Genomic DNA, 19,902 nt, shown 5'->3' with positions numbered 1-19,902 from the left:
AAATTGTCTAATGTTGTCTGAGTTTGCATTGTAAGCTGTGGGCAGCAGTGAAGCTTATTTTTGTGTCCCATTCCCGGCAGTATGGGAATGGAATGTAGGGGACAGTTTGTGTTTGTGTGTGTGGGGGTGGGGGGTTGTGTGTGGGAGATGTTGATACAAGAGAGAGAAAGCGGAGTTCGACCTTTTAAATAAATGTGTATACACATCATGTTGTCCATGTCTATTTAGGACAGTTTGATCTGTGAGCATTTCATTCTGCTGGGAGCCATCATGGAGAGAGCTGTGCTGCAAATCACCCTCTTTGGGCTGCTGCTGGCTTTGGCTGCGACACAACCGAACAAGGTGAGGACACAAAACCTAATAGAACAGAGCATGCCACTGCAATGAAACTCAATCTATTGAATACATCTATTAAGTATGAACATCTAGGGATTTTTTGTAATTTAATTAATCAATGGCAGCAGTTTTTTTCTCTAGGGGGGGGGGGCTATTCCAAAATGTAAGCAAACGTTTACACAAAGTAAAAACATATGTCATCATAGTACAATGCAGGGCTAGCTCAAAAGCACCACAGAACTTGATACAGTCTATTATTTGAGAAGGGAATAAGAACCTCCTTATTATGCTTACTGATCTCTTTTCCTGTAGCTTTCATTGAGTTGGACAGCTATGTTTAATTTCCCAAACATGGCAAGTCGCATAGCAATATCCATGTGGACTCTAGTTTGTTCATACTTTTTAGTTTTTTCTGATATGTGCTTAACCCTTGTGTTGTGTTTTGGATCTGCCGTGACCCGTTTCAAGCAACAATTGTATAATATCTCTCTAGTTTTTTTTAATTGGAAAAAGGCTTCATGATGACCTCCACAACAACTATATTAACATAGCAAAACTGATTTTGACCATTTTACCTGAAGTTCTCTGTCAAAAAAAGTGTATAATTTGGTGTTCGGGTCCGGGAAGCCCCAGCAGTGCATTGAACTGTTGTGGGTGACTCTGGGTCAACTTTGGCCCAATCGAGACTCATCTTTTGACGTGACCCAAACCACCCCTTTCTTCGTAACACAATTTCAATCAATATTTTATTGTAGATCATACATTTTACTGACTAGGGTGAATTGACCTAATGTGGGACATTTTTTGCATTTCAGACTTCGGGAATATATTGCGATATGAAGCCGATACAATAAATCAAAATCCAGTACCATTCTGAAATCCCCAGGATGTGTCCTAATCAAACCACATTTAAGTTAAATGCATAAATCTGGTGCACTTTGAGAGCTACATTAAGAGATTTATGGATACAGCTCTCAACACTCATATGAAACAGAACTGTATTACAATAATCCAAAAACCATTAGAATATGCTCACAACCAATACAACATATTTGATAAACTCCTCTCTCCTATCTTTATCTTACCTATAGTCTGCATTCTTTCTTTTTAATGTATACATATTCGACTAATCACTCCCCTTTTAAACTGTTTTTTTTTTTTTTTTTTTTACTGACCTATTGGAATGATTTCTTAACTTAGGCTATTTTTTACAACGTGTGTTGGAAGGATTTATTAAATTACTATGAATATTTGGGCTTAAATTAATTGCCATCTTTTAAACTCAGACATTTATCCCTAACATTATCCCTGACTTTGTCATACCATGTTAACAGAGCCCCCCAATTACCCCCAATTAAGCCCCAGATACCCCCAATTATTTAATATGATTTGCCCTTCACCTTAAATATCTAAAATAATGCATTAGAAGACTAAAACCCTGTAAATAACCATTGCTCTTGCACAATCCATGCCCCTTTTAGAACTGTCCCACATTAGGCAAATCATACTGTCCCACTTTGCGAAACATGTTTCCTAAAGTGGGACGATGGAACATTTGATTGAAATAAAAAATATAGAGTATATTTACACCATATTATAATATGTTCTGATGAACAAACATATCATGAACACATCCTGATAAAAACTTGCAAGATTGTTTTATTTATACGAAATTTAAAACCTTAACATTACATTTGTCAAAACACTTTGGGTGGTCTTCACACAGGGTACTTCCTGTTTGAAGGTTTTTCCACCCTCATCTGTGATTGGACATTTGAGAAGTCATGTGATTTTGATCGCATGACATCACAGCTTGTGTTATCCCGTAGTTTCATTGACTTTCATTTGTTTGCGGAAGACCTACACCCATTTGAGTTTAGGTGTCCCACATTAGGGCGTGTCCCACATTAGGGCAACTCACCCTATATCATATTTATCTTTATTTTGCTAGTGGAGCCTCGCAGCGGCGAAACCGTGCCGCGTCAAACTAATTGTGCCGCATAAGTGCGCCACATTTTCGGCTCCCTCCGCAAGATTAGGCCCCCTCCGCAAGGTGAGGCCCCACGCAGTCTGCGTGATCGGCCTGTAGGGAGGGATGGCCCTGTGAATGTGTATTACTTATACTGTTGGGCAGTAAATATGTGAACACAGTTGGGGGTCACATTTTAAGCACAAAAGATGGACCCCTTGATGTTGTTCATGATTGTTGTGATGTGTAATCAAAATAACAAAACAAAATAAGAATAAGAGCGGGTTAGTTAGCCCAACAAGACTTTTATGATGCCATCAACTATTAGATTTTCACCATGACCTGATCTTTGGTCAGCTGGTCTTGAGCCAACATGATTAACCAAGCCATTCAATTTATTGAAATGTTCCTCCTGCTTTATTTGTTTAGGACAACTGGGACATCTACAGCTTTCACATCAACTCCACAGTGACCAGTCGTTACGCAACCACTGTCATCACGAGCCGCATGGCCAATCGTATGGACGAGTCAAAGGAGATAGAGTTCCACGTCCGGATTCCCAAGAACGCCTTCATCAGCAAATTTAGAATGTGTGTTAGGCAAACATGTTTACAGGAATTTGCACAGAAATGATTTTACATCACAGAATAAAAATAATAAATCTCAGGCTACTAAAGAGTACTACGCATAAAAATGACACATTTCCCTTGGTCTTCTTCAGGTTTATTGATGGCCAAGTGTACGATGGCGTTGTGAAAGGTAAAGAAAAAGCCAGGCAGCAGTACACTGAGGCTGTGTCCCGCGGACAAAGCGCCGGACTTGTCAGGTACAACAGATCACGTTTTTGACAGGTCTTTTAGATGGTAGCCTATGTGTGTCCTCTCGAGAACGACGGAAAAAACATATTTTTGTATGACTTGTATGAAAATGTGTTAAACATCTTTGCTGTAAAGTCTTTCAAATGAAACAATCTGAGAAGGAAATATTCACCTTTGGTTGATCTAATGTTACACCCACAATAATGTTATAACCTGTGATTAGGGTTTATACATATTATTTTTGTTTAAATTGTACACAAGACCGAGGGGGAAACCACTGTTTTAATGCAAAGTTGATCATCTCATTGCAGTTCTGTAGGGAGGACCCTGGAGGAATTTAAGACCTCTGTGACTGTGGCTGCTCACAAAAAGGTCACCTTTGAACTTACATATGAGGAGCTGCTGAAACGCAGGCTTGGAAAGTACGAGCTGCAAATCCACGCTCGACCCATGCAGCCTGTGAAAAGCTTTAAAGTGGGTCTCCCTTGATCTATTCTGGAAAACAATAGTGCGGCAAAACATTTAGCATGTTCACTACTTCTAACTATTTTAATGTATTTCATTTTGCCAGGTTGATGTGCACATTCACGAGAAATCGGGCATCAATTTCGTTGAGGTTAAAGGAGGACTAGCCCTGGCTGATGCCATCAACAAAACACATGCAGACAATGAGGTACATCATAAGATAAGATAGTACTGTATTGATCCCAATTTGGGACATTCTTTAAATGTCCCAATGGGATTTAGCAGTGATTAGAACTTTTGTATTTAACTCAGATTTGACTTTATTATGATTTATATTTAACCATTTAGCTACATATATAATGGCAATGTACATTATACATTCTGTCATATGGCTCATAATTTTCTATTTTTATAGGTCTACTGTTGCACTTTTTCAACATTTGTCTTTTTCTGGTTTGATCTTAAGGCGAGACACCCCAGGTGAATAGGGTAATTTGTTTAACTTAAAGGTATCAGCTAGAAATTTCTCCAGTTAATTACTTACAATAAGACAATTGCTTTTTGTATTACACGTTTTCTGAAATAGCATGTTTAAATATGCCAATTATCCATTATCTCATTAAATATGCACATATTTTAAGACATTTCAGGAATCGAAATCTGAACTTTGGATAAAGCCAGGTTCAAAATTCTTGTTTCATGTTGTAGTCATATTAGTATTTAAGGCTTTTACAAAAGGAATATTGGATATCTCTTTTTATCACTCCATAAATTAGAAAATACTGTCAACAGCCCTAAAATATCAATTTTCGCCATGTTTTTAGGTATACAGTGTTGTATAATTCAGGCTATGAATCAATGATATAAGAACAAACCCTTCTGTAAAAGCCTTCATGATATTGATAGGAATATAACTGGAAGGTTTGGTGTATGTACGTGCTACTGAAGTTGAAATTTCAAACTCAGAGTAGGAGAAAAAACTCATTTTGAGAAAACGACCTTTAAAGATTGCAGTGAGGCGCTAGCTAAACCCTCCTGTTCTTTGGATGACAGCTTGCGCATCGGCGCACTCCGTGAAGGTATTTCATGTTCGGGGTCATTTGTTTTTTGTATAACCTTGCTTCGTACAAGTGACAATTGTTGTCGTCTTCTCTGTGAACGTTTTTTTCGCCGTTCTTTTGTCATTTTGAGATTTCAATTTCTAGCGGAAAGCTAACCAGGAAGTGTTTTAGCACACCACGTGACGCATCTGAACGAATCACGTTGTCAGAAATTGACACCAGCCAATGAGATTTCGTTTCTTGGTTTAAGACCCCTTTGTGCTTTCACGATTGGTTGCTGATACAAAGGAAATGACCATATTTGGATCCGATGAGATTGTGCAGGAGAGACACAGCTTTTTAACGATATCTCTGATGACATGGTGCACACAGCGGTCGCGGTACTTTATGTTACGTTAGAATGCTAACTTTTGGTGAATTTAGGAGAAATCTCCAGACGCAAATAGACAAACTATAGTAAAATAAACACTTAAATGTGTATTTTGTACGTTTTCCTTCCAAAAGCCTGAAAGAAAACATGTTATGGAATCAAAATAGCACAAAATCTCAAAATTGACCAGTAGGCTACTTGAAAAACGATGTTTTTGCCTGCCGTGTCTCGCCTTAAACTGCATATTGTTGTTCCAGTAGTGTGATGCAGTGATTAGATTTCAGTCTTATCACATTTAACAAGAGGTAGAGGATTTTTTGAAGAATAAAACCTGCTCATCAACTTCTGTGTCAATAAAAAGTCTGTAAAAACCTTCTCCTTCCTGTTTCCAGGTGTGGGTGAACTTCTACCCAACAGAAGACCAACAGAAAACGTGTACCAGCTGTGGAGAGCAGGGAATGAATGGAGATCTGGTTATTGTTTACGATGTCAATAGGGACAGTGGACTGGGAGACATTAAGGTAAAGCAATAGTTCACGTTCTGGAAAACTTTAAATGGTCTATTATTTATTTTTTGAAAACCACTATACATACTGAAATAAAAAAATATTTTACCATCCCCTGTTGGTTCAACAATATTTTATCACAATCAAACTTTCTTCTTTCCTCCCCCAAGACTTCAGCCGGGTACTTTGTTCATCACTTTGCCCCATCTAGTCTTACCCCCATATCAAAAAACGTTGTCTTCTTGATCGATCGAAGTGGCTCAATGCACGGCAAAAAAATTCGTCAGGTAAAGTAATTGAAGAATGTGAGTTTGTGACATATTGCTCATATCAGTAAGACATAACTCTTTATTATATACATATAGACACAAATGAAACACAACATATTACATAGTTTTATACTTGAATAAAAGTCTTGATCTGTCAATTATGTTTTTTGCACAGACCCGGTTAGCCTTAATCCACATCTTGAACGACCTGTCAGAGGATGACCACTTTGGTCTTATCACTTTTGATGGCAGCATTTCTTACTGGAAACGAGAACTTGTTCAAGCCAACCAGCGAAACCTGGAGAGTGCCAAAATATTTTCAGAAGATATTAGAGAAAGTGGATGTAAGGATTTTAGTTAAAATGTTATGAAGGGATGAAAACATATCCCAGCAGAACGGTTGTGATACAATTGTTTGTTTTTTTAGCCACAAACATCAACAGTGCAGTGTTGGAAGGAGCCAGTATGCTCAACGCACATCCGAGAGAAGATTCAGCATCCATCCTCATTCTTCTCACTGATGGAGACCCAACAACCGGTTCTTGCACATTCTTGCACATAAACACAAGCAAATACTTCAAACATGTTTTATAAGGACCCATGTCCCATGTGACACAGTCCATCATTTTAAAAATGATTCCCCTGCAGTCATTTTCTCCATATCCTCTCCTATCACCAAGCTATGACCTACTCTTGTGGGATATTGAACATCATGGAAATTAAAACACAAATAGCAAGTCAAGTTTATTATCAATTAGCTTTAAGAAATGTGCACCCTCACCATCGATAACTTTGACTAGTCACAGGATAGTTGTTGGATTGGAACGTCTGAGTGGATTGGTCTTATTTAGCCGAATGTCCTTTGTCTTTGCAGGGGTGACAAATCTTGAAGAAATCCAGTCAAATGTCAGGGTGGCTATTGCGGACAAATTCCCACTCTACTGTCTCGGTTTTGGTTTTGATGTAAATTTTGAGTTCCTTGAGAAGATGTCGCTGCAGAACAATGGTGTGGCACGACGGATTTATGAAGACTCTGATGCTGATTTACAGCTGAAGGTATTTGCGATCAGTTGCTCTTATTGTAAATGTGACAATGTTATTTGATGCATTTCCATAGAGAAAATGATAACGGTTGGATGTGGAGAATTACACATTTATACATTGTACATACTGCATGTCAACAGGGTTTCTACGAAGAGGTGGCCACTCCTCTTTTGATCGATGTGACTATGAGCTATAATGGTGGCACCAATCTGACGCAGACTGAATTCAGCCAGTATTATAACGGATCAGAGATTGTGGTGGCCGGTAAGATCACTGACAACGACATTGGAACCTTCACTCCACAAGTCATCGCAATTTCAGTAAGAATTGCTTCGCACTGCACACCATCTGTAATCTTCTGAAAGGTTGTTGAAAGGTTCCTGTGTATATGCTGACATATTACTTCATTTGGACTATGACAGAGCAGTAAAAAGATGACGTTTTCTAACCCCAACGGCACCGTGGAGTCCACTGGAACAGAGTCTGCCGACCACATCCAGAGGGTTTGGGCCTATCTCACGGTCAAACAGCTTCTGAAGAAAGAGTGAGTGTCATGTCGACCATCATTTTTTCTTGCTGCCTCCTCCTTAGATTCAGACAAATGTATTTATCTACTTGCAATTCATTTGCAGCTGTGCCCAGTCCATACATTAAACTTCAAAACTCAAATGCAAAGTATATATCAGAGTAAACACAAATAAAATTAACAATACAACGGAAAACGAGCAGCAGTAAATTTAATTAGACATTTTGCTTTACCTCATATAAATATCCAACTTGAAAACAATAATGTAACAGTCTGTGTTTATACATATACTAACAGTACATAGGTGGGCCACAAAGACAAGGCAAACATGTAACTTGTAATATTTTAACTTAAAAATACACGGTATATTAATTATTGATACCACAGGTAAAGTAAACGAAAAATACTTCTCATTTCTAGTCGATTGCAGTGGAAAGAAATTACGATGAACATATAGCTCCTTTACATTAATGCTAACACTGACATGATTGATCAACTATCATCAAAAATCTTTTCAGCACTTGTTGCAGAAAGAAAAAAGTTGACTAAAACGGTGGTAAAATGTATGTGGGAACATTACTTGTAGGTGAAGGCAAAAAACAACAACATTAGCAAAACATAAAGTTATAGTAATTGTAGCTCTCTTCACTACACAGACACAGGTCGGTTCTTTGAAATGGGCGTTTATTCTTGGCATTTAATCTTGTAGCCTCCCTTCTTCCGTTACGCCGTGAGAACTACAACAACGAATAACACATATACATAGCCAAACACATTAGCATAGTGTGCTACACATGACAAAATATGAATGAAAGCATAAAACAAATAGCTCATTGGCCGCTTGTTGTGAAAGGAGATTCATCTTTAAAGTTCCTTTTCTGAATAACTTTGTCACGGACTGCAGCAGAGCTTCCATAAAATACATCAACCCACGTTGAGTTGTCCATTGCATCAACAAAACACTAGGCACAACAAACAACAAACACTCACGCATATTGGTGTAACATATACAAATAACTGTATTAAATCATGCCATATTTTAAAGATTATAATATTATTGAATTAATGATGTTATTCTTTTTAATTAAGGCAACTTTGTTACTTCATTTACAATAATCATACTCATGCCAACTCACATGTGTAAACACAATTTGTGACACAGGCTGCTGTTATCTGGAGCTGAGAAGGAGAACGTGAAGAGAGAGGCCTTGGAGCTGTCGCTGAAGTACAGCTTTGTAACTCCACTCACATCCATGGTGGTCACCAAGCCTGAGGGAGGGGAGACCGAAGTACTCCATAAACCCAAGGAAGGAGAAGCCCCACAGACAGGGTCAAGGCATCAAAATATAGCTTATTGTAAGCAACCCAATGTGAATAAAGCAAACACGATGCAAAATCCAGTGTCAAGACTTCGTTCTCAGAGCAATTTTTTAAATAGTCAGTCTAAACAGCATGATTTGATAAAAGGTGGTGTATTCACTATGTATAAATACAGTTACTAGATTTGATAAGGATTCCTTATTGGCAGGTGTAGCGCTTGCATGCCATTGATAGATATAATTTAAAGAACTGGACATACATTTTTTGTTAAAATAATCCACCATCATTTATTTATTTGATTAACGTAAAGGTTGGTAAATGTGTTTCTTATTCAGGTAATTTAATATTACCATTGATTGTTTATACTAGTGTATTGCAACAGAAGAGATGATTTAAGTGATTTATAATGGTTTTGATATGAGGATCCCTGACATGACAATTTTGCAGCAATGCAAGCTCATTTGTTAACATCCAACAAATGTTTATTTTGTCATTGTTTTTTGTCTTTACAGCGGGCACTGTGATGCATACATTTGGTAAGACATACATCTGAATTGGACATAATAGAAACAATATTGATTAATTAACAATTTGATGTATTTTAATGAATAACATACATTTTGTCTTAAGAGTAAATCTACTGATTATTTGCAGACTAATATGTTATTTACTGAATAAAATGTTGTTGTTTACTATATATTAAAAACTGACAAAGCAGGAAACTGATAACGTATCTACAAAGCAAGAATATTTCAAATTAAGTTTACAAATGTTTTTAAGAATTTATGTTATCATCTTTTTCTTTTTAGGAGCACGACAAGCTTCACCAGGTAATTTGGACCAATTAATAATATACTGTACTTCATACACGTTCGCATAAATAAGCTTTAGAAAAGGAATAATCACATCCAAAAAATGAGCAAGAAACAGATGCTAATCTTGACAATATTTTAAAACAATTAGTGTCCGTTTTCAAAGTAAACTAACAACTGAATATTTCCTTCACTTTATCATTTCTTTCTTTTTGACAAGACCCCCATGAATAATATACATTTTGTCTTAAGAGTAAATCTACTGATTATTTGCAGACTAATATGTTGTTTACTTAATAAAATGTTGTTGTTTACTATATATGAAAACTCATCTCTTTCGACTCCACTTCGAGCGATAGAATTATTAACAAAGCACTTATATACTAATAAAGGACTGGCTTACCTAAAGCCAGTTGAGTAGCACTTGAAATGTTTGGCTCTATGAAACCTGATGTACTTATATGATTCTGTTTACTTCAAGGTTGTGTCTTCCTGGTCGAATGTACTTATTGTAAGTCGCTTTGGATAAAAGCGTCAGCTAAATGCAATGTAATGTAATGTAATATATTGAAAACTGACAAAGCAGGAAACTGAAAACGTATCTACAAAGCAAGAATATTTCAAATGACATTAACAATTGTTTTTGAGAATTGATGTTATCATCTTTTTCTTTTTAGGAGCACGACAAGGTTTACCAGGTAATTTGGACCAATTCATAATATACTGCACACTTTCACATTCTAAATAAGCTTTAGAAAAAAAGAAATCACGACCAAAAAATGAACAAGAAACAGATGCCAAAGTAAACTAACAACTGAACATTTGCTTCACTTTATCATTTCTTTCTTTTCGACAGGAACCCCGGCATGTAAGATACAATTTCACCTTTTCATTCTAACACTATTCATTATTAATCAATACAATTATGAAAATATGACATAACATGAATACAGCATACATTTTTAAACCCGACAAAATGTTTTTTTTTCATTATGTTAAAAATGTGAAGAAGCACTGTAGTTCATTTGATGTCAAGAACTGAGGGTGGAGGAGGATGCATGCTTTAGTGTTTTAAAGATCAGCTGTATACTAGTTTGGTATCATAACTTCATTTGTATCATCTTGTATTTTTTCACAGCATACCCTGGTCTGTCACGTCAGAACTCATTTGCACTGTTCTGACATGAATTATTATTAATATAATGATATACAGTTTACATCAATTAACAGCTATTTTGTAATTTGTATCATAACTTTTTCTTTATCACCTTTTTAGCGGATGGCTATAATAATAATTCATTTATTTTATATAGGCGCCTTTCAAGGCTCTCAAGGTCGCCGTACAAACACATAAAAAACAAGATACACAATACCTAACACCAGCATAAGAAACATAAACAAGACAATGCAACAAATCAAATAAATAAAACAGAGGATGTGTGATGGATAATGATCAGGGTGGATAAGCGAGTGTGAAGAGATATGTTTTGAGGCGTGATTTGAAAATGGGGAGAGAGTCAGTGTTGCGGATGTCAGGTGGGAGGGAGTTCCAGAGGCGGGGTGCAGAGCGGCTGAAGGCTCTAGACCCCATGGTGGTTAAACGGAAGGGGGGTGCAGTGAGGCTGAGGGAAGCAGAAGATCTGAGTGTGCGGATGGGTGTGTTGATGTGCAGGAGGTCGGAGAGGTACAGAGGAGTGAGGTTATGGATGGCCTTAAAGGCGAGGAGCAGAATCTTAAAAACGATACGGGATTTGACGGGGAGCCAGTGAAGTTGCTGAAGAACAGGAGTGATGTGGTTAATGGAGGGGGTTCTGGACGGTGATGATGCGGGCGGCAGAGTTCTGAACCAGTTGAAGTCTGTGGATGGATTTGAGAGGGAGACCAAAGAGAAGGGAGTTGCAGTAGTCGATGCGGGAAGTGACGAGGGGTGTGAACAAGAATGGCGGTGGTCTTAGGGTTAAGGGACGGCCGGAGGCGGTTGATGTTGCGTAGATGGAAATAGGCAGACCGAGTGATATTACTGATGTGAGATTTGAATGAAAGTGTGCCGTCGAGGATGACACCCAGACTCTAGGCTATGGTTGGATGGACTGTAAGAAAGCATTTGAACTACTCTGACCTGATTTGATTTCAATGTTAATATTATTATATAACGTACACAGAGCATACATTCTTTTTAATTAGTAAACATTTTTAAACTAAAACTAAAAAAACTGAGCAGAAAAACTCTGGTTTATTTGATGAATATTAAAAACTCTGTGGGATGTACATGCTTGAGTATTTCAAAGTAAATTAACAGCTGTTTTGTAATTTGTGAAATAACTTTATCTTTATAATTTGTTCCTTTTAAACAGATGGACGAGGTAAGATATAAACATATGCATTTTTCTGACATGACACTATTACCTTATAATAGTAGAAACAATAGTTAATGTTTTGTAAAACTGAAGATGGAGGGAGATGCATGCTTGACTTTTTCAAAGTTAATTAACAGCTGTTTTGAATTTGTATAATAACTTTATAATATTTTCCTTTATAATAGTATCATCAATTTTATAATAAGATTTGAATGTGCATCTGCACTGGTCTGACATGATAGATCATTATTTCCTTTTCATTATTATAATTATAAACCGCTGTCGTTGTGCAACATGAATCAATTCTCAATCATGATTATTTCTTTAACATTATGCTAAAAAATCAACTAGAAACACTAGTTCATTTTTTGTAAAACAAAAACTGAAGGTGGAGGGAGATGCATGCTTGACTATTTCAAAATTAATTAACAGCTGTATTGAATTTGTATAATAACTTTTTCTTTATCATCTTTTTTTCCTTGACAGGTTTAGGCTTAGGCTCAGCATCAGGCTCAGCATCAGACTCAGGCTCAAGGCTTACAAAGTTAAATGCTGGGCGAGGTAAGACATCTGCACTGCTCTGACATGATGGACACCTTATTTCCTTATAATTATTATAATTATAAATAGCTGTCATTGTATGAAAAAAGCATAAATTCTCAATCATGTTAAAAAAACTCAATAGACACACTAGTTAATGTTTTGTAAAACAAAATCTGAGGGAGGTGGAGGGAGATGCATGCTTGACTATTTCAAAGTTAATTAACAGCTGTTTTGAATTTGTATAATAACTTTTTCTTTATCATATTTTCCTTTTAACAGCTGGGAGAGGTAAGACATGAACGTCTGCACTGCTCTGGTGTATTTATACAAAATATATATAAAAAACTGAGGGTGAATACTTAAGTATTTCAAAGTAAATTAACAGCTGTATTGTAAATTGCATCATAACTTTTTCTGTTTAACAGTATTCTCAGTATTCTCTACTCAATCAGGTAAGATGTAGTTACACATCTGCCCTTTTCTGACATGAAAGATACACTAATCATTTATTGTAAATAATTATGTATAGCTCATATAATATAACCTGCAGCATCAATTATCTCTATTTGCAAATATTCAGATTCTTCACAATACATGTTGAATGGTTAAAAATGGTTTACTTGATGAATATCAAAAACTAAGGGTGGAGGAAGGTGCATGTTTTTTTTCTTTCCAAATAAATTAACAGCCGCATCGTGATTTGTATTGATTAATTAATAATGTCTTATATTTTATACTCGTTTTCATACATTTTTGGTAACAATCAAAAAGTTACATGAGAAATAGTTGCTACACATTTTCATATTTCTGCTTATTAAAGTTGAGCCACAATATATGAACATCCAGTTTCATTTTCAGTTTATCTAAACGTACTGTTTACGACACATTTGGGAGGATGCAAGCTAATTTACAAATCATCACCATTTCAAAGTTTTTGAACAACTGCATCATAAATAAGTGTAATCATCCTTTTCCTATAAACAAGGTACAGGTACACATCTTCAGCATTGTTACATACACAATTGTTTAATAATAATAATTTCAATTTCATATACTGCATACATTTCAGATTAGACACGATGAGTACATTTAGTTATTTTAATTGTTTTTAATTATGCTGCGAGTGGTGGGTACAGCTGGGTGCTTATTTATCAAATCTTGATTATTTAAGAGAAAAAATAATTACTGTATCACATTTTCATGATATTGTCCCTTTTTCCTATGACTCCCCAATGTGTGGAACTAGGACCAGGGCAAGGTCTATTTATTTATATATTTATGACAAAGGTTCATCAGTGTAATGAGTAAATGTTGTAGCAGTGAGGTCATACAAGGATGTCTTATCTTAGCTGATGGCCGGCCATAAACATGGTGGGGGTTTTATGTATCTCACCTGGCCTTGATGGATGTGTTCTACTAGTTAATTAGCAGTTCTTCCTTAATGTACTGTGTTATAATCCAACTAAATATGTTCAATTCAAAAATGTCTTTACTGTTCGTTCAACAGATCCAACAATGACACAACGCGGCCATACTGTTCCTTTGGTTGGGTTAGGGTTAGGGTTTCATGCTCAAGGTAAACTTTTTCTTTGTTCCAATTCTGATCCATCCTTTGCGTTTTGTACAACCACCCTAAAAATCCTTCAGGCAGTGCATTACCAGAGTTTTTCTGCTCATTTTGGTTAAACACAGGCATGGAATGAGACGATTTTCTCAGAATGTATGCTGTATGTTGTTTCATGTCAGCTTCACACAGGCTGGACAATGTGTTTATTCAGATGTTTGTTTTGAGGCTGATGTTGGGTGTCAGATTAGGGGTGTCAATTAACCCACTTTTCTCTTCAATTAACATCCTTAAAATTGTCACACATCGATATGTAACTGAATTTGTTTAAATTGATTTTATTTAGATATGGATTCACTTGGTACCTCCGATATTGAAGATCTTGAAGAGGCTACCATGCTATCACCTAACAGCTGAGTTTCTCAAATATATCATTCATGGTAGAATTGATATGAAAACATTACATGTCACTTGTTTAAACAAATGTTTTTTTGCTACAATGTTCTTCAAATCATGTGAGACTGAGACAAACATGTCAAAGTCAGCTGCTGAAAACCATCACAGCATTTGCATCAGTTCAGTCAGACAACTCACGTACTTCTTTAACATGTTTATTAGAAGCAGCATATAGTTGAGTTTGGCGTCTAGGCTCGGCCTCATCACTCCACAGACATACATAGCACGATGAGTGATGATTAAATAACTAACCCCGAGCCTACAGGTAGAAGCTGGGGTGGTGGTGGGGCAGGCAAGCAGCAGCGACGTGGAAGTAGCTGCAGCTAGCAATGCATAGAGATATCTGGCAGGTTAAATAGAGCGGCATAAGGAGACTCTGTTTGGTTGGTTGTAGAGTGGCAAGGGGGCGTTATGTATGAATGCAGCATAAGTGCTCGAGTTGACTGCCTGAACTAGCTCGCAGGCTTCGCCCCATAAAACAAAGAGTGAAGAAAGACAACACATTATAGGAGGATATATCAAACAAATGAATGACCTCTGTTATGCACCTTGGTATAAACTTTACACCAAATTCAGGTCACATTACTTGTGTTTGAAAACGGTTTGAATCTACACATTTTATCGTTACTGTGTGTGTGTGTGTGTGTGTGTGTGTGTGTGTGTGTGTGTGTGTGTGTGTGTGTGTGTGTGTGTGTGTGTGTGTGTGTGTGTGTGTGTGTGTGTGTGTGTGTACACTAATCATTTATTGTAAATAATTATGTATAGCTCATATAATATAACCTGCAGCATCAATTATCTCTATTTGCAAATATTCAGATTCTTCACAATACATGTTGAATGGTTAAAAATGGTTTACTTGATGAATATCAAAAACTGAGGGTGGAGGAAGGTGCATGTTTTTTTTCTTTCCAAATAAATTAACAGCCGCATCGTGATTTGTATTGATTAATTAATAATGTCTTATATTTTATACTCGTTTTCATACATTTTTGGTAACAATCAAAAAGTTACATGAGAAATACTTGCTACACATTTTCATATTTCTGCTTATTAAAGTTGAGCCACAATATATGAACATCCAGTTTCATTTTCAGTTTATCTAAACGTACTGTTTACGACACATTTGGGAGGATGCAAGCTAATTTACAAATCATCACCATTTCAAAGTTTTTGAACAACTGCATCATAAATAAGTGTAATCATCCTTTTCCTATAAACAAGGTACAGGTACACATCTTCAGCATTGTTACATACACAATTGTTTAATAATAATAATTTCAATTTCATATACTGCATACATTTCAGATTAGACACGATGAGTACATTTAGTTATTTTAATTGTTTTCAATTATGCTGCGAGTGGTGGGTACAGCTGGGTGCTTATTTATCAAATCTTGATTATTTAAGAGAAAAAATAATTACTGTATCACATTTTCATGATATTGTCCCTTTTTCCTATGACTCCCCAATGTGTGGAACTAGGACCAGGGCAAGGTCTATTTATTTATATATTTAGGACAAAGGTTCATCAGTGTAATGAGTAAATGTTGTAGCAGTGAGGTCATACAAGGATGTCTTATCTTAGCTGATGGCCGGCCATAAACATGGTGGGGGTTTTATGTATCTCACCTGGCCTTGATGGATGTGTTCTACTAGTTAATTAGCAGTTCTTCCTTAATGTACTGTGTTATAATCCAACTAAATATGTTCAATTCAAAAATGTCTTTACTGTTCGTTCAACAGATCCAACAATGACACAACACGACCATACTGTTCCTTTGGTTGGGTTAGGGTTAGGGTTTCATGCTCAAGGTAAACTTTTCTTTGTTCCAATTCTGATCCATCCTTTGCGTTTTGTACAACCACCCTAAAAATCCTTCAGGCAGTGCATTACCAGAGTTTTTCTGCTCATTTTGGTTAAACACAGGCATGGAATGAGACGATTTTCTCAGAATGTATGCTGTATGTTGTTTCATGTCAGCTTCACACAGGCTGGACAATGTGTTTATTCAGATGTTTGTTGTTTGGTTGGTTGTAGAGTGTGTGTGTGTGTGTGTGTGTGGTGTGTGTGTGTGTGTGTGTGTGTGTGTGTGTGTGTGTGTGTGTGTGTGTGTGTGTGTGTGTGTGTGTGTGTGTGTGTGTGTGTGTGTGTGTGTGTGTGTGTGTGTGTGTGTGTGTGTGTGTGTGTGTGTGTGTGTGTGTTCTGTGTTAGATTAAGGTCAAGATTAATATGATGTGTTTATGCAGTGGTTTGTTTTAAGGCTGAGGTTATGTGTCAGAATGCGTGTATCGATTAATGCTTTTTCTGTTAGATTTACACCATTTCTATACATGTGTGTAATGTGAATATATGTAACTGACTTTGTTTAAATGTCATTTACAGTTGATGTAGCACCTACTCAAGTTCATGCCACCATTGTGCCGGCAACAGATAACAGTTGAGTTTCTCATAGATGTTATTCATAATAATGTATATAATTACAAAATAGTTAACTAAGATAATTTGGTTTACACTGGAATGTTTCAATATGTGTAAAATAAGTGCTAAAAGTCAGTGCTTCACAGCCACAGCTGTATTTACCTTCTCTCAAAAGTGTACTGATCACCACATGTCATATTTGGACAATCATTATGAATGAGTTTATAATTCAGGGCATCATATTTACTCTCACGACAAGTGTTTCCTTCAACTGTGTGACTCTCCTTATCCTTTATTATTCTTTAGTTCCTGTTTCCCATCGGTTTCTGCTAAAAACTGAGAATCAGTCAATTCCACTCTGCTTTGATGTCACTGGAGACGTTCGCCTTAAACTACTTCACCATCCCACCAGCGGTCAGTAAAGCTCCTCTCTGTGCCTTCACTATTTCACTTACATATCTTTAAAAGCCTAATCGTAAACCTCTATTAGTTTGCTTTTTTTCTCCCTATGTGTAAAAGAAAATACTTATTTCTTTCTCCTCCTTTTGTGTGTATAGTGTAACCCATGATCACCCTTAGTTTGCAGTGGTGGGAAGTAACAAAGTACATTCACTCAAGTACTGTAGTGGTACTTCTACTTTTACTCAAGTACAAGATCTGAGTACTACTATCTGAGTGTAGGAATACTCTGTTACAAGTTAAATTCAAAATGTTACTCAAGTGGTCCATTTCAGAATAATATATATGATATGTTTTGATTATAATTATAAAAGTGTTATCAAAGCTGGTAAAGGTGCAGCTAGTTTGAATGACTTTGTATACTGCAGGGTAGCTTGTGAATTTACTCCAGGTGTCACTAAAGTCTGATTTAAGAGTTGATAATATTTCACATCATTAATCCAGATCTGCAAAGTAACTAAAGGTATGACATTAATGTAGTGGAGTAAAAAAACAGAAGTAGAAGTACAAAGTAGCAAAAAATGGAAATACTCAAGTAAAGTACAAGTTTCTCTAAATTGTACCTAAGTATAGTACTTGAGTAAATGTATAGTTACTTCCCACCTCTGGTTACTTCATTTAAATATAAATGTCTCACAACATCTTTTGGCCCCAGGGAGTACCACTGGGCTGCAGTACAGTGTATTACTTTTGATACTTAAAGTCAAGTCAATTTAGCAGTGGTGGAAAGTCTAAGTACATTGACTCAAGTACTTTACTTAACCATTAGATGCATAAGTGGTTTTCTTAGAGTATCTTTGTAATTCCATTTTTTTATCATTTCATATTCCAGCTATTCCTCAAAAAACATGTTTTGGATATCATGCCATTCAAATTTTTAATTTAAATGTTATACATTTTAAGAAATCGTAGTTTTTGTATTACTACCCCAAGCTTCCATAAGTGGGTCAAAAATGACCCGCATGCATTTTCTATGGAATTTCTTTTTTCTTTCAAAATGTAATTTTTTTTTCTAAAATTATAAATAGTGAAAAATTAAATATAAAATATTTCTAGTGTGAACCAAAATATAATACTAAATATTATACAAGTGATTTTTCTTAACCAAAATGACAAAAATTGCATAAAAACACATATTATTCTAATACAGGTCCTTTTTGACCCACTTATGGAAGAGTGTAGGGTCCAGTCACTCGTGCATCTAAGGGTTAAGTACATGTTTAAGGTACATGTACTTTACTTGAGTATTTCCATTTAATGTGACTTTATACTTCTTTCCCACATTTGGGTAGCATATATTGTACCTCACTTTATTGATATGAAAACAATAATGACATTAATGTACTGGTACTTTTACTAAAGTGAAAGATATGTGTACAGTAAGGATAACAGTGTGATATTGAGTTGAGTTAAATTGTTTCTCTTTTGTATCAGAGCTGTCTGTACACGGCGAGCTTGATTCAGTAACGAATGGAGGCTTCACAAGGATTGTCATCCAGCTCAACGCTGACCTGTATGTTGATGTTGAAGTCAATAAAATCACCGTGATAGAGGGATCGAGAATGACACACCACACTGGACAGGATCCCATCACAGCTGGAAGGTGACTCTACGTAGTAATGGCAGGAATCTTGCCTTCTTGTTTTTCATATTTCAACATATTTCCTTAAATATTAAACTTTTCCATGCAAAACAAGTCTGAAAGAAATTAAGACAAGCTGCATGTTTTTTCTAGTTGGACAATTATTAGGCGGGACAAGGACATCGATGTTGCTGGTGGGGACACACACTTGGTCATCTTAATTCAGGGAAAGGACGCTCAATCATTCCTCTGGCCCGTTTTAAGACAGCAGTCATCGGACAGCGCTGAAGGAATTTTAGGTGGGTACAAATTATGACATTTTTGTATGATTTGCTGCAATGTGTCCTTGAAGGCCAGCTATCTTCCCTAATTGTTTGCACTCTGTGTCCAGCTCTGAATCCAGTTTATGAGGAGGTGCCACAAACTCCCACCACAAAACTTAGGATCAAAGACCAGGAGAATGACGTTACCAGGTATATTTTAGTTGGTTTTAATAAAAAGCTATCTATCTATCTATCAGTATTATTATTATTACAAGTATATGACTATTTTTGTCTTTGTTTTCCAGGGACAATGCTGCTGACTACAGTATTTCCCCCCCCCTGACACTGGACTGCTGGCTCCTGTCGGCCGACTCTGCCCTGCAGAGACGCCTGGAGGCCTTCATAGTTTGAAAGGAAAATTATTCAAACACAAACAGATTAATCGGGGAAAAATACTTTCTAGCTTTAGCTAAGATAATCAAATAAATATTATCCAAGCTCATTGGTTGTTGTTTATGAACTTAATTAGATGATATTTATCTAGAATTTATGGTATCAATGGTTTGACTAATATTTTGAAATTCAAATGTATTTCTTAAAACATTTAAATCAAGAACATATCGTGACATTTCTCCTGCAGCTCTCAATTCATTTTCCAAAGTGTTATTCCTTTATTATTCTTTTAGGATTCAAACATTACCATCATGTCATTAAAAAACAATAACTTTGGTAACACTTTGTTGCCCATGTCAATTATACATGA

The 19,902-nt window shown here is 36.3% G+C and overlaps 1 protein-coding gene across 8 annotated transcripts; it reads left to right on the top strand.

Moving 5' to 3' along the window:
- Positions 1-105: 105 nt before the first annotated feature.
- Positions 106-19,641, top strand: LOC117548191 (inter-alpha-trypsin inhibitor heavy chain H3-like). 8 transcript variants are annotated; one of them, XM_034219293.1, is made up of 30 exons: positions 106-342; positions 2,735-2,895; positions 3,027-3,131; positions 3,435-3,597; positions 3,695-3,796; positions 5,412-5,540; positions 5,696-5,812; positions 5,970-6,138; positions 6,222-6,332; positions 6,669-6,850; positions 6,979-7,158; positions 7,261-7,382; positions 8,527-8,720; positions 9,197-9,220; positions 9,494-9,514; positions 10,174-10,194; positions 10,353-10,364; positions 11,851-11,859; positions 12,340-12,414; positions 12,676-12,684; positions 12,822-12,848; positions 13,904-13,972; positions 14,307-14,372; positions 16,160-16,228; positions 16,800-16,853; positions 17,142-17,249; positions 18,729-18,897; positions 19,030-19,175; positions 19,268-19,349; positions 19,445-19,641. In XM_034219293.1, the coding sequence occupies exons 1-30, from the start codon at positions 271-273 to the stop codon at positions 19,548-19,550; spliced, it is 2,874 nt and encodes a 957-aa protein (XP_034075184.1). In that variant the 5' UTR covers positions 106-270; the 3' UTR covers positions 19,551-19,641. The 8 variants fall into 8 exon arrangements, with proteins under 8 accessions (XP_034075184.1, XP_034075185.1, XP_034075186.1 ...); XM_034219294.1 differs by lacking the exon at positions 12,822-12,848; XM_034219295.1 differs by lacking the exon at positions 14,307-14,372.
- The last annotated feature ends 261 nt before the right edge of the window (positions 19,642-19,902 follow it).

The sequence above is a fragment of the Gymnodraco acuticeps genome, unplaced genomic scaffold (genome assembly GCF_902827175.1).
Source record: "Gymnodraco acuticeps unplaced genomic scaffold, fGymAcu1.1, whole genome shotgun sequence".
In the NCBI taxonomy this organism is placed as follows: Eukaryota; Metazoa; Chordata; class Actinopteri; order Perciformes; family Bathydraconidae; genus Gymnodraco; species Gymnodraco acuticeps.
Note: the sequence above shows the minus strand (reverse complement) of the source record. Positions and strands in the feature narration are given on the sequence as shown.